Below are 16,401 nucleotides of genomic sequence, written 5' to 3'. Positions count from 1 at the left end.
CAATATTACAATTACAATTTTTACAAATTTTTACAGTTTTAAAATTTAGTAATTTTCTACAATTTTTACAATTTTGTGCATTTTTTTACAATATTTTGGCGAGATGTAGTGAGATGAGGTGAGGTCCGAGGATTCGCCAAAAGATTACCCGGCATTTGCCTTTTGGTTGGGGAAAACCTCGGAAAAACCCAACCAGGTAATCAAATCAAAGGGGTTGATGCCGAGGACTCGCCATAGATCACCCGGCTTCAGTCCCACGCTGGGGAAAACCTCGGAAGAAACCATTCAATGAGATCAAAGGGGGATCCAACCCAAGCCCGAACGCAGCTCCGGATCAGCAGCCCAGCGAGTCTGCCGACTGAGCTACATCGATGGCTCTACTAAAAATATATAATAAATAGCCAATCAGATTATTAAATTTACAAACGCAAACGATCATTCATCAGTTGAGCTATATGTTTAAAGGCCCATTCACAATGAAAATTAAACATAACCGTAACATAAACACAGAAGTTTGCGCCCAGGCTACCAAATGTGATCATTCACAATGATTCACATAAGCATTGACATAAACATTACCGTAAGACGTTAACATGAAAGTTTGCAAACTCCAAACTTTCATGCTTATGCTTACGTGATTTACAAACAGAACACAATCGTGGAGCGCTGAATTATACAACAGAATATGAGGAAATGGCGTCGTTGTTATGTTTCCACGGTTACCAAGTATGTTTGCGGTTATGTTTATGTTCCCATCGTGAATGATGGTATGACTTCTTGATTTTACCGTAACGTTTAAATTCTTAAGTTAACGCTTACGTTATGTTTAATTTCCATTGTGAATGAGCCTTAATACAAAACAAGTAAGTTAATTAAATTTAAGGCATAAACAATTCAATCAGTTGTGATATACAAAAATTTATAATACATATCACGCAAACTACTTCAAATTACAAACACAAACAATTTATCAATAGAGCTATACAGATTACTATTCAATTTAAAGCATATAAAATTCATCGGCCAAAACTATACAAATATATACAATACAAAGTAAGCAGATTAATTCAATTTACAAGCATACTTTCATTAAGCTATTGCTGTTGAGGCCCTGGCGGAGAATTCGAGCAAGAGGGAGAGGAGAATATGCTCTTTCTTTAATCGGTTATTTTAAGAAGCTTTGTCAACTGCTGTGGTTATCTAGCGTCTGAATGAGATGAAGGTGATAATGCCAGCGAAATGAGTCCATGGTTCAGCGCCGAAAGTTACCCAGCATTTGTTTTTCATGCGTTGAGGGAAAATCCCTGAAAAGCCTCAAGCAGGTAACTTGTTCCAACCAGTGGCGTAGCGTCAATGTAAGCTAAAAAGCTTAGCTTCCCCAGTTAATAATAATTTCATAATAAACCTGCAGTTTATGGAGAAAATTATTTATTAATTTTAATAGAATTTATATTTACGCGTTAAATATTGTGATGCGGCAGCTCAGGATGATTTGTGATGCAGCAGTAAACAAGAAGCCTGCACACACCAGCTTCCAAGCAGACTGGTTTCTTCTGTGTAATCCACCCCTCAGATTTTCCATCCCTTTCTAATTAAACTACCCTAGTCGCAAGGCTCGCAAGAAGCTAGCTTTAATATTTAAAATAAGTAGTTTCCGAGTTATCCCTTTTCGTCAGTTGTGTTCAGTTGAAGTGTTAGTGTGCATTGTGGCTGATATAATAAATAATGAGCGAAATAACAGTTCCTGACACTAATTTACTTGAATTTTTTTTAGGACAATTGTATTATCAAGACTGACTTACGAACAAAAGTGTGATTTAAAAAACAAATGACCGACTCCCTTGCTGTCAATGAAGGACACAATCAAAAGACAGACGCATACTTACGTAATGATACTAATATTGTGATTTCTCTAAGTATGACAGGGAGTGAGCTAATGTTATACGTATACGTGTCTATTTGTTAGAGATATGTGTAAACCGTGAAATCATATTTTACTACGTATCATTTGAGGTCATGCCTTATTGGTGTTACTTACGATGTTCCAACCAATCTTCGACTGCTGACTTGACATTGACTACTATTTATTTTAAGACTGTATTTTTGCAATATGCTTTCTCATATTGCATGAAAGACAACTTGAGTTAGCTTCCCCTGCTCAAAATTTCATGCTACGCCACTGGTTCCAACCAGGATTTGAACTAGGCTCGCTCGTTTCACGTTCAGCCATGCTAACCGTTACTCCACAGCAGTGGGCTAGAGAGCTCTTGTTACCATACTTTTTAATCACCGTCGTACATATAAATGTTTGATAGCAAATAAATTTATAACATAAATACGATAACTCACTATTTATGTGCTCGACAATCATTTCATCAGTATAACTTGCAATCTATGTTCGTCACTAAAATATAATGTGATCTTATTTTCAGTTCATTTTCCTATTACTTCTGTGACACCGAGTATAAAAAGTCATCGGACTTTTCTTCTATGAGGAAGACTTGTAAGATTCAGTATAAAATTGTTATTTGTGCGCTATATGGATCTCATATGTACAGATTAACATTTCAGAGTTCTCTCTCGCAAAAGAATGCATCCCTTGCATTGCAAGGGTAATCTGCAAGTAGGAGATTTCTATGGACGAGACCACAGTTTTGATCTGCACCGCCTTTTCCTTCGCCACCGGCCCATTTGACGTATCCAGTGGACTGCAACGTTTCATCTGAAATAATAATAATAATAATAATAATAATAATAATAATAATAATAATAATAATAATAATAATAATAAATGTTCATTTTTCTTCATTTTGCTCTTATTTATAATTTTAATACCATTACGTTTAAAATTACTTTTTTAAGTAACATTGTCATAATCACGTAATACGTCATAATGAGTTTCATTTTTATCGGAATCACGAACGTAATTACCACACCATTATCATTACTAAGCTTAGTATTTCAGCTACGTCTAACCTAGAATACAGTTGCCTACTCTCATACTGTACCTGACGTCACAGCGCAGGGATACGTCCCGTCTGATACAACATAGAACCGTATCTTACTCACGCTCACTCTAGTTTGTGTTGACGCCGCAACACGATCATAGTGAGTGCTTTAAACCAGTGAAGTGTAAAAGTCGTATTATTTACTTAACGTAACATTTGTATTTGTGACGAGGTAAAATGCCGAAGACAAAATGTTCGAAGTATGAAAGGCTCGAGGACTTAATTCAGGAGTTCGGAGGCAATAATAATTTACATTACATGTAAGTTGTGTAAAGTATTTATAAAAGTTACAAGAAAACAGTGCATTGAAAGACAGTGCAGTACAAAAAGGTAGGCCTATAGAAATATGGTTGTACGTAACTCAAAACAAGCAGTACCATCAAACTCAGAGAGAGTATGATAAGAAATCCATGTTTTGCATGAATCTATGTGTCATGATGGTCAATGCCAATATACTGCTTAATAAATTGAACAATAAACACTTTAGAGAATTTCTAGAAAAATACACGAAGGAACATATTCCAAGTGAGCCCCAGCTCCGTCAGCACTTTGTGCCCATACTTTATGAAGAAAAAATGTTTGTCACGCAGGTAGGCCCTGGCCAACTTCGGGCTGTTGCGCCGTTAGATTATAAAGTCAGTAGTTGCTCTACTTTTATTTCAGGTTAGATGTACTCTACGAACATGCAGTAAGAACATGTTTGTCCCTTTCTCTGCTGCATCATCTGGGTTCCACCTACTATATAGAATATTTACCCGCAACTTGAGTCTTTTGGTAGCAGGAATACTAAGCTTACTCATTACTATATAAGACCATCGTATCAACTCTTTTTCTCCATTTGTTGTGCAAAAACAATATGGAGGTTCTCTAAAGACGCGGCTCTCATGAATCATAATTTCTCGTAAAATAATGCAAGCAAAGTACAACTTGAAGATACGCAAATTCTGTGGTAATACTCAAGTTCCTTAAAAAAAGTCGAATTCTAATATGCTATACCATCCATGACGAACATCTTCATAGGACATGTAGTTGTGATAGAGTTTCAAGGGGTCAGGAGCACAAAACGCTTATCTCTTCATCATCTAATATTTTGTAACAAAAGAAAACAGTTATAAAAAGTTCGTAAAATTGTGTTTGTGCGAGATCGTGCGTATTTACTTGGTTTCCGCACAAAACCAATCCGCGGTAAGTCTAAAATTCCACATTCAGTATTCCCAACCTAACACTCATAACAATTTCCCTCTTCTTACCGCTTAAGTGACATATTGATTTTACTGCTTTAGGCTTTTAACATATTTTTAGAGACGTTCAATATAGTAATAATTATAAATTGGAAACTTACCACTGCAATTTCACCTAAATTGCACTGTTAATTATTGTTTTTAAATATTTGCAAAAATGAAGTAAACTCTACAACTCCACTAAAGTTACTGCATTCGTGATGCAAGTAACATTAAGGAAGCCGTGAAAAAATCAATCGCATTTATAGACTGGGGGGAGGGGAAAGACAGACGTATATCACGGCCTCCTGGAGTATAGTAAACACAGAAAACATTTTAAAGCAACAATGTTGAAGATAAATATTTTCGTTTTGCAAATTTGCCGTCATTGAACAGAAACCAAGATGGAGATTTCATTGCAACTAATTATAAATTCCTCTTTCAGGTATGTAATAAACGATTTTCGCACAAAATAATGTACGATACACGAGCGGTATGTTTTCTTTCAACTCTCGGAAATTAAAAAAGCTCAAATACGTTTCGCTTTTTCAAACTTTTCCTCGAACATGAAAACGTCAACATACCGCTCTTGTAACGCATATTACTATTTTTTTTGGCACTAGTGTTAAGCTTATAAAATGAAGACTGAAACACTTGAAGATCGTGTAGCATATAGAGCATGGCTATGGTTTCTACAAGGGTAAGACAGGAAGAAATATAAAATAATATCTATAAAAAAAGAGATTCTCTAATTATTGGGATTGAGAGTTTCATGGTCATTAAAATACATAAGTTCAAACCCAAATATTTTCGGTGTCTTAGTAGATGTTGCAAAATATCAAGTGAAAATGAGTGATGTGTTTAATCGAATAAACAACAATATTTTACCTTGACAAAAAAAATTATACTTTCCCTTGCACAAAAAAAAAAAATAAAAAAAAAATAAACGAATGAAAGCTACGTACTTTGTCCGGAATGATTACTTCTCAAAATTTTCTGTGCAATTGGCCTGAATTTTCTCACAATATTACGCACGGCGTTTAGCTGCTTACCTATATAGGCCCTACTGGAGTCGCCACTTAGAAGATAATAATAAAAAAGTCCACAAAATAAATAAAAAAATAAATTAAATTAAATTTATAGAAATGGAACAGAAATAGATGTTTAATAGAATAATAAGAGGATGTGTAAAATTTAATATTCAGAGTGAACAGTAAATAATGTCATTAATTTAAGGGGCTATTCTTTGAGATATTCCAAACAAAAAATGTAATAAAATTCTGCTTGTTTATTCTTTCTTTTCGAGATAAAAATTGTTTTATATGAATCATTTCGTAATGTGTTTTGGATAAGCCACTGATTTAATTCCCAATACGCGCAGTCAATTTAAGAGAGCAGTGTATTACCATATGGTAATAAACAGACTTCGCATATTTGTCACAAGAGCTATATTAGATGGAGCAGTTTCTCCTGGTACATTAATGACGTCAGTCAAAGCCACAAGCAGGTTACAAGACCTCTATGATTCTGACTTGTGTTATGTAGAAGCGCACGTTGTTACGTATGTTTGTATATCGATATTGTCGATGAGTTCATTGTGATCCCGATCAGTCATAGAGGAGGTGCTCCAGGAGACAAATTAATGTCCCCATCTATGTCTACACAGCAATTGTTTATTTAGAATTTGGAAATTATTATTTTTGTGTAAGGAATTGCAACATGTTTTGTAAAGTGTGCTAAGTGGAACTGAATGCAGAAAGACGACGAGGTATTCAAATTCACTGTGTCAGTAAAAAATATACTCATTTGCAATTGTTTCTTGTTGCAAGAGATGCATTTTCTAATTTTGATGATTCACAGTTTTTCAGCGATTTGTGCTTAATGATGACAACTGAGAATTGAAAAACGTTTCTGTTACATAATGTCAGATTGTATATATTTTTTTCATTGTAATAGTAGTTATTTCAATAAATAGTTATAAATTATCATTTGCATGTATGCATAAAACTTCTGTTCTATATTATCATCAGATTTATCAGCTGTACACCAGGACTGTCGCTGGGCAATAACCTGAACACACGTTTCAGCGTCACATTGTTGACAAGTAACTCCATCTTTTAGCACAACCATAAAGCATCTAATAGATGCTACAGAGTTACCAACAACGAAAAAAAAAATCAGTTGTAATTTTTAGTAGATTAGAAGGCATTGACTATAATTTCTGTGTTCATAGTTGGCGATGTGTTGATATTGAGTCGTGATAGATTTCATAATGTTTCGTCATAGCTGTTTATATTGCTATGACAATTTTGCGGAAAAGTGAATCGTAACAATGTTTTTGCCGTACGCGTAAAGCAAAGAAGAACTTTCTAACTAATAATGTGTTACGAAAAACAGCAGTTTCCATGTAGGTGTGCTAAGAATATTAGAATAGTGTAATTACTATCAAACTGCAACAGAGCAAACATTGCATTAAGAACGAAGAGATGTGCGTCTAATTCTTTTTATTGTTATTAAACTAAATTTATGAAATCGATAATATGGCTTCCAAGAACAGCCTACAAAATGTCATGATACATGCTTATTAAAACTTAGGTTTTGAGGTTCGAATGGGAATAAGGAAGACATTTCGAGTCTCTGAAACAACCCAGGTTCAACTTTTCAGCACCTACTGGCACACTTACTGAAGATGGTGACAAATTCTCCTTCCTTGTACAGGTCATGGAATCCAACCCACGCCCAGTCGTTGTGCGAACCTCCCGTGATCTTGGCCGGAGGAGTCTTCTCCCACAGAGGTTTCAAGGCCTGCACCTCCGCCTCCGAGTTGATGACCATGAGGTGGGCGCCCTCGTCCTCGCAGATCTTCAGAGCTCCATGCCAGGTATTGACGCTGGAGTGTAGCTTGTAGTACCCCAGGAGAGGTACGAGCTCGTACCCTGGCGCTGTTGGCACACCCCGCAGTAAGGGCACGCTTATTTGCGCGGTAGGTGGCGCTATTGAATTGGGAAAGGAAATTAAATGATCAGTGAGGAATTATGAACTCCAGAATAGTAAGAATTTTTGTCTCCATCTTATGTTAAATTCGAATATTTTTTGTACAAGGACAGAGCTCTTAATGTGCTGTTATCCACCCGGAACTTACGAGCGTTACTTATAGATGTCGCTAGTGCCGAGAAACTTAGTTCGTCAGAGACTATCCAGAGTGCAGCACACGTGGTGATTGTTCATTATACCCTAGATCATATATGTAACAGATAACTCCTCGCTACGTTAAAATCGGCAGCACTTTGAAGAGAACAACCGCCAGGATCGCCACCCGTCCGCCGTAAACGAACACGAGATGGCAGCACAGTCGCTAATGCAATTCAAATGGGAATTATGACGTGACTCCTCATGTAACAACTAGATGGCAGCGTAGTATACCTGACAAAAGTTGTTAACCTCAAAGCGTATAAGCCCGACATATCTGTTCTAGGATTATACATTATACAGATGATGAATGATAAGATGCTGATGGAGAATTATTAGAATGTCTTAGAGGAATGGGAGTACGCGAAGAAAACTGCTGTGTTGTTAGTAAACATGTAATGAATTGTGTGCGGAATTAAAAGAGAAGAACAAGTGAAAATAGGACTTAGATATTCCTCAGAGACTAATCAGAGCTAGGATTTTTATGCCCTAAAATTTGCCGAAATATGCAGTGTGAAGTATGCACTTATTACCAAAAATTCCAGAAATAATAATAATAATAATAATAATAATAATAATAATAATAATAATAATAATAAATTATTATTATTATTATTATTATTATTATTATTATTATTATTATTATTATTATTATTATTATTATTATTATGTATTTATTCTGGCGAAGTTAAGGTCATCAGGCCTTCTCTTCCACTTAGCCAGAAACGAAAGAAGCTGATACAATTTTACTAATATTTAAAGAACACTAATAAAAAAAATATATAGTCATACAAGCACAAGTTGAGTAAGTTAATGCGAACATACTAAATAATAATTACAAAATAATATAAGGCTAGAAGTTACACTCAATGAATATGCAAGCGGTGAGTGAACCAATATTACAAATTACAAGAATAACAAATTCAAAGTGAATTATAACTATACAACACTGAGGAAAATTATATATAGGCTATTATATATGTATATATATATATATATACATATATATAGACACACACACAAATGAGAATTAAACATGAATACTGGTCACGTGCTTAAACAATTTACTTTTAAATTGCAATATCGTTCGACAGTTTTTGAGGGAGCTGGGTAGGGAGTTCCAGAAACGAATTGCTGATACTGTGAAAGAGGAAGAATAGTGAGCTGTTTTATGGCAAGGCATAGATATATGCTTTATAATATAAAAATGTCATAACAAATTTAAATATTTTTATAGTTTACTTTGGAGGTATAAATTATAACTAGAGTGACAATCAGTAGAGAAAAAAAAGTTAAATTTAAGGATTATTAAGTATATTAAATAAATTAAACACTCTGTGCTTATCTAGTATTACATTTATAGCATTAACGTTTTCAGTACGTGTGTACCGTTTTCAAATGCGAATGCCTGTTACATTTAAATAGGTCTGCATGACTGTGGGATTGGAACATTCATGAACATTATGGATGTTGTTAATAAAACTACATAAAACACAACTTAAGGATAAAATATATAAAATACATTGTATGTTAACAATAGTTCACGTGATCACTTCGATTACATGTTGTTACAGTAGTCTTCTCTTAATGTGGATCATCGTGGTTAAACCTACATTACGTACGACATATCTAATGGGAAATAGTGCAACATATAGCATATATGAACATAAATGAACATTAATGAACATTAATACTACTCAACAAGACTACAGTGTTTTATAGTGATTATCAGTGCAAGTTAATTTTAACATTTACCATTCTATTGGACATTTTATAATACTTAACCACGATGATCCACATTAAGAGAAGACTACTCTGACAACATGTCATCGAAGTGATCACGTGAACTATTGTTAAAATATGTATTTTATATATTTTATCCTTAAGTTGTGTTTTATGTAATTTTATTAACAGCATCCATAATGTTCATGAATGTTCCAATCCCACAGTTATGCAGACCTATTCAAATGTAACAGGCATTCGCATTTGAAAATGGTACACACGTACTGAAAACGTTAATGCTATAAATGTAATACTAGAGAAGCACAGACTGTTTAATTTATTCAATATACTTAAGATTATAATTTGCTTAACGGAAACTTCTTACATAATAAATTTAAGGAATTTCAAGCTATTCATAGTTTTCTGCCCAAGCTCAGATCTTTCACTGCAAACGCAGAGTTGTCCAGTCTTTCCTATTTTCTACCTTTCTATTTGTCTATGCATATGATCCATTCATCTTAATGTCGTCTATCATGTGATATCTTCTTCTGCTCCATTTCGCCATTTCTTCCAGTGCATCTTTCATAAGGTAGTTTCTTCTCAACCAGTGATCTAGCCAATTCCTTTTCCTCTTCCTGATCAGTTTCAGCATCATTCTTTCTTCACCCACTCCTTTCAACTCAGATTAATTCCTTATTTTGTCTGTCCATTTCACACGCTTCATTCTTCTACATATCCACATTTCAAAAGCTTCTAGTCGCTTCTCTTGACTGAACCTATGTCACAACTCACTCCCACCACACTAATACAAGTTTTAGGCAACCGGGAGCATCCATTTTGAAGCATTCATTCAAGCAAATGGTCTTCGTAATATATTCTTATGCTCAGAAATGGCCGGAAAATATAAACAAATCACTTGCTCTTAATTGTACTGTTTGAGGCAGAATAGGAGACAGGTTATGATGATAAATAAACACGACAGGCCTAGTGGAGGACTGTAGGAAAAGTAGTAGTCTTTGCTTTAATTCTAGTGTCGTGCAGAAGAGGTAAATACACAAAGACTAGCTCCTTTACTACAGTCCGCCACTGGGTCTGTCGTGCTTACTCCACAGCATAACCTCGGGCGTGTTCTGTCTCAAATGGTATATAGACTTGGAGCGCAAGTGATCTCTCTATATTGTCCTGTCATTTCTAAGCATGAGGGTACATATATTATACCCGTTTCTACATAACTGTCTTCTGTATCACCCTGTATGAAATCATTGATATTGAACTAGTTGAGAAAAGTAATAAAAGTGCATAATAGGCCTACTTTGAGAGAAATTGCTTAAAAATGTAGCTTTGTAGATTATTGTGTCACGTAAGTTTTACTGCATTTTTAAAATATTTATCCCGTCTTATTGTAGACGTATGAACGTCTAACATTTCATCTCTACATAAAAGAAGAAGAAAGCTCCGAATTCTTTGCTGTTTTCAGATCAGGCCTGCACAAATAGCGCTCAACGAGCGCGCGCGCTCCTTCGGAGCGGGAGAGCGGTGTTTACCGCTCGCAGAAACGGAGAGGAAGATACGTCAGAATGACATAGACTTGCCTTAGTTAGAGGAGAGGAAAATGACCACTCTTTTATCTAGTGGAGTGCAGTGTGTAGGCCTATTCTCAGTAACTGTTTCACGTTGCTTACCTACTGCTACAGTACAGTATGGAGGAATCTAAAAGACGGAATATAACATTTAACATTTAACGATTTACAGCTCGAACTTATTGATCTTCAATGTGACCTAAGGGCTAAAGATCGTTTGAATAATACTACTAGCCTGGTTGAGTTTTACAAGAATAAACATTAGCAATAATATCCACGACTACACAGGCTGGCTGTGAAAATGATTGCTATGTTTGGCTCAACATTTATATTTGTGAGCAACTGTTTTCTATAATCAACTTTAATAAAGGCAGACATCGAACATCTGTAACTGATGTTTCATTATGATCAGTAGGCTACTGTTCCTTTCAGCTGTCTACAGCATAAAACCTCGTTTTGATGTACTGATAAATAAAAATATAACAAAATGATATTGTACATGTAAGTAGCTATAGAATTTCTATTACTTCTGTAAAATAAATATTTCTTTATTAATTAATAATAGTCCAAGATAGTTTTGCAAACACTGAACGGGAATTCATTTCATAATCACTCGTAATAGTACTTCCTTTTGTGTATATTTTGTACGACATCACCTCTTCTTCCAGTCCACCCTTATACAGAGCGCAGCTAATATCTGCATTCCGCTCATGAGCTGTGAGCGGGCTCGGAGAGCGCAAACCTTGTGCAGGCCTGTTCTAGATCCACGAAAAAGTTCAGATACCCAAATATGTTGCTTTGCCTTGAACATCCTGGAAGACTTCAATCATAAGCCACAGGACTTTTAGTGATACTTACCCTTTTCTCCTTTACCAAACTAATATTTACTGGTTTAACTACTGGATTCTTCAGCATCATCTTTCAATTATCTACAAAGAACTGAGTCGGTTTAAAATAAAGTACGCTTACCTGTTATTTTTGCCGCTATGAGAATCGATTCAGAGTCCTCACACTTGGCAGTTGAGTGATCGACATCTAATTCCCAAGGTCCCCTATTCTTTTCTTCTGCAGTATGTCCCAACTGCAACTATAAATGGAGCAGAATCCATTAGCTTCTAAGGTACAGAGACTCCTTGATGATAGGAGAAGGAAAAAGGATATGGATGATGATGATGATGATGTATTTTACAGTCATTACACTGGTTAAATCTCAACAAAAGCCGTAACGCTGCAAGCCGGATGGTTGCGAGTTCGGTTTCCGATAGGGTTACGGATTTTATCTAATGCTTCCGGCCTCACAATGGCCCTGGGATTTACACAGAAATGAGTACCAGGATTATTTACTCAGGGGTAACATTGGCGGGCACATAGAACCAAGACCAGACTGGAATCTTGCCATTAATGACGATTGTCTGTGGACCTGGATGGATGGGAACACTGTATGTTTCGGCTCATAAAACAAAGTTTGAATTGAAGAAAGACCTCAGGAGAGTTCGTGCTGGCGAGCACTTTTTCACTCCCATGACGAGAGCACCAAATGTCACTAAAAAAGCACCATGGTGCTCGCGAACACCAGACTGAGAACGCCTGATTTAGAACATAAAGATGAGATGTGGTTAAACAAGTAAATAAGCAAGTCATCTTTATTGTTAATACTATATTATTATTATTATTATTATTATTATTATTATTATTATTATTATTATTATTATAGTATTATTAGTATTATTTGGTATTATTAGCACTTTCAGAAGACGACCTCCAAAGGTCAATATGTAATTATTTGTAGTAAGTAACGGCCACATACAATATGAAAATTTCAACAGATAAAACAAAAATTATGGCATTCTGTAGGAAATACCCAATACAAAGTAAATTTTTTCTCGATAATAAAATATTAGACAGATGTAATAGTTTCCCATATTTAGGTTACAATCTTTTCATTTTTGAAGAATTGGACATATCACAGAAAATTAATAAATACACAAGAGCTATGGGCATTATAAATAGTGTGGTGAAACCATCCTTGGTACAGAAACACACCCGCATATGTCTCTACAACACATTGGCACAACCGATGCTCAGCTATGGCAGCGAAGCATGGACACTGAGGAAAGCAGATAAAAGCAGAATAACGGCCTGTGAAATGCGATTCATGCGAAGAACAGCGGGCTATACTAAATGGGATCTGAAAAGAAATTGTGAAATTTTAAAGGAACTAAAAACTCAACCAGTTTTAGATTACATTGTTCAATATCAGTCTAATTGGAAACATCATTTGGAAAGAATGCGTATGATTATGTACCACATGGCCAAAGATCTGTGGGTCGTCCTGCTAAGAGATGACGTGAAAATTTTATGTGAGACCGTAACAGGCCTTGTGGCCTAACACTTGTCAGGCAGAGGAAGAAGATTATTATTATTATTATTATTATTATTATTATTATTTCATGGAATTGTAATTTTATCTTCTTTGGTGACATCTGGTATTAGTTGGCAACACTGAAGAGACGGCCAAATTAGCCTTTTACGAACTACTCTTACGTGATCGTCACTATATCATCAGATCACGTGACGGGAGTCTTCCCCTTTCTACACTCCTCTCCCCGATACTGCTCCCAGCCGCTCAGACACGCTCAACTCACATGCGGCTGGCTGATCAGGCTGTACAGTACGATAATTTTTTAGTCCTGACAATCGCTGGCAATGTGCGCCTGGGTCAGGCGAGTCTATTTAGTTACGCCAAGGGGTGTTTGGGTTAGTCAGTCGCTTGCTTTCAGAGCGATCGGATGTCATGCGTGAGGTACAGCTGTATGCTTCCAGTAAAGTTAAGCTGTACTGCATTCCTTTACTGACCGCTCGCCCTTATCTCTACTCTGGAGCTCTCCCCACTACTTCTATTACTTCCCCTCTTTCGCGTCGTCGAGCTATCAGGACTAAATAATCGGTCTGTAAGCTCCACCCTCCCGGCCGCCCACCGGCCACCAGAGGTCTGCATCGGACGTTTTCGCTCGAGCGCCAAGTAGTTCATAGCATAATCCGACAGGTAGCGCACATGCATGATGGGTAAAATTGTCACGAGCGATAAATCCTCGAACGGTATAAGCCGACATTCGTTCTTGTTACAGTGATGAACTGTGTAGTAACATCATAGATATTTATCATTTCAAAACTTTACAGTGTTTAACTAACCTCTCCATAGTACAACTACAAAACTTGCTTTAAAATGTAATATAAATGTTGTAGGTAAATGCTTTTTTTTCCCCCATACAGGAGTGATTTTGTTTTTACCACATCTGATATGTTATTGGATGTAAATGTAATTATTATAAACGGAGAACACAATTACGATAATGCAAGAACCGTATCAAGTTTTCTAGTAGTAGTAGTAGTAGTAGTAATAATAATAATAATAATAATAATAATAATAATAATAATAATAATAATAATAATAATAATAATTTCTAATAATTATTAGTGTATCAATCTTTGCATCTGTAACAGTTGTGCAGCATGATTATTCGTTTTATTATATTTTCTGTGACGTTATCTCTGTACTAATATTGTTATTAATCTCCAGCTATATCAATAATATTTTGTAAAACGTTTCTATATTGTCGCAGTATATAGGCGGAACACTATGTATGGACCTATCATATTATATATGTGGTAAATCAAATATTGAAGAATTATTAATTAGCAATAATAACTGTATATCGAAGTTTTTCATACTATTTTATTTATAACTTCATGTTCCTGTTTTGGTACGTTCCATTGACTGTTCCATTAAACGTTTGTCATAAACGCAGAAAATAAAGCCTTATTTTTACCGTGTGAGCGAAACATATGTGTATCTTATCTGTCGCCTTCCATACAAGATAAGATATGTCGGTGAGATGACCTTGTACTGTGCTTCTATTTATTACGAGCGTATCACGACCGATCGTATCTCACTCGAGGGTGCGACACTCGACCGAGTTCAAGCGAGCGATTTAACTCCAATGCAGCACTCTGCCGGCCACCATCTGCGCACCTCGCGGACAAATTACGTGGCGACATCTCTACCATTTTACATAACACACTAGAAGTATCATTAGGGTGTGCAAAAAATAAGCCAGTAACGTGGAATCTCAACAGTTAAAGTATCTCACCTGGGCGATCCAGTGTCCGGTCTCATTGCGCAGGCTCGTGATGGAGAATTTGAGGGCGCTGGTGTGCGGCAAGGCACACTGTAGCTCTGCACAAGCGACTGCACACCAAAGCACACAGCACACAGTAGCACAACGGAGCATTTTGGTGACGACTGTGCAGAAGGCCTTGTCTTGTCGGTTTATATAGCGCTACAAGCAGGTTAACATGATCCTAATCCTGTGCTGTCACCTGCTATACATTGGATTATTAGACATATGTTCATTTAAGTTACAAGGATTTTTCTGCACAGGGGTACACAAAATACCCATTCTTCAAAACAACAAATAAAGAGCGGAATTTAAGCCCTAAAAAGTGGGATTTTAGGCGCCTAAAATAGGCTCTTAAACTCCTTTATTTAGGCTCTTATAAAATAAAAATAGGCATTTTTCTGTTAAAGGATGTCACTAAAATATAATAGTGTTTTTCATTCACCAATCATATTTCCATAGTTTGCTTCACAGTAGATGATCAGCACCTATTGTGACTATTGTGTCGCTCACTACTTTACTTAAAAATGGTGAGAAAAAAAGGAAGGGGTTGTTATCTGTCTTGGAATGTAAGAGAATGCTTATTCGAGTACAACTCAGCGAGTTTGTGTTAAATTGCTGATGGACAGAATAATAATAATAATAATAATAATAATAATAATAATAATAATAATAATTACAATAATAATAATAATTGTCCCGCAGGAGTTCTTTTATATGCCAGTAAATCTACTGACATGAGCCTGCTGCATTTAAGCACACTTAAATGCCATTGACCTGGGCCGGGATCGAACCCGCAACCTCGAGCCTAGAAGGCCAGCGCTATATCGACTACACCACCCAGGCCGACTGAAAGTTGGAATTTTAGGATTGATATATTGTAAGAATGAGAAGGGGTGGCCTGGAGGTACTTCTCTGTGTTGTTCACTGCTAGGAAGGAGTTGTTATCCGTCTTGGAATGTGAACGGTACAGGATGTTAAGAAAAACAGTAAATAGTTTCGAGAAATGATGCAAAAATTAAAAAAAAAAAACTTAAAAATAGGCAGTAACGTCGAAATAGGCATTTTTAGGCACCATAAAACCCCCCCTTTATTTATACCTATATTTCCATGAAAAATGTAAATATTAAATCTCAAGCCTGTATGTATCAAGGAAAAAAAAAATAGATTTTTGCCTAAATTCCGCTCTCTAATGATAAATATAAACATACATTTAAAAAAACATTTTAATAAACAATCAAATTTTAAAAAAATTGAAGAGTACAGGGGAAAAACAACTAAAGTCACAAAGCTCATAAGGGTGATATCACCATCTAATACAGTATATTACTGCAAACTTTCGTGTTTATGTTATCGAAACTGGTAAAGGAGAATTATCACCATGGTTACTGTCAACCTTTATTACTTTTTCATTAGGAACAGCAATAAATTTTGCAGTAATGTACTGAATTAGAAGATGACATCACACTTAAGAGAATTTATTTTAACAATATTTCCGCTCTGT

General features: G+C 35.8%; 1 protein-coding gene across 1 annotated transcript; it reads right to left on the bottom strand.

Annotated features, from left to right (window-relative positions):
* Window positions 1-2,057: 2,057 nt before the first annotated feature.
* On the bottom strand, window positions 2,058-15,011 carry LOC138698693 (hemolymph lipopolysaccharide-binding protein-like). Its single transcript, XM_069824875.1, has 4 exons — window positions 14,871-15,011; window positions 11,689-11,806; window positions 6,913-7,221; window positions 2,058-2,722 (listed from the first exon to the last, which is right to left on the bottom strand). Exons 1-4 carry the CDS (start codon window positions 15,009-15,011, stop codon window positions 2,568-2,570), a joined length of 723 nt encoding a protein of 240 aa, XP_069680976.1. The 3' UTR covers window positions 2,058-2,567.
* Window positions 15,012-16,401: the final 1,390 nt, after the last annotated feature.

This window comes from Periplaneta americana, chromosome 4, assembly GCF_040183065.1.
Source record: "Periplaneta americana isolate PAMFEO1 chromosome 4, P.americana_PAMFEO1_priV1, whole genome shotgun sequence".
Taxonomy (NCBI): Eukaryota; Metazoa; Arthropoda; class Insecta; order Blattodea; family Blattidae; genus Periplaneta; species Periplaneta americana.
This window is presented reverse-complemented; position numbering and strand designations above follow the sequence as displayed.

What these genes read in the sequence shown, in the direction of transcription:
- LOC138698693 (XM_069824875.1), bottom strand. Translation starts at nt 15,011, where the DNA reads ATGCTCCGTTGTGCTACTGTGTGCTGTGTGCTTTGGTGTGCAGTCGCT. An exon ending in CATAGCGGCAAAAATAACAG is followed by an intron (nt 7,222 to 11,688) that starts GTAAGCGTACTT and finishes CCAATTCAATAG; the next exon opens with CGCCACCTACCGCGCAAATA. An exon ending in AGAATTTGTCACCATCTTCA is followed by an intron (nt 2,723 to 6,912) that starts GTAAGTGTGCCA and finishes TTATTATTTCAG; the next exon opens with ATGAAACGTTGCAGTCCACT.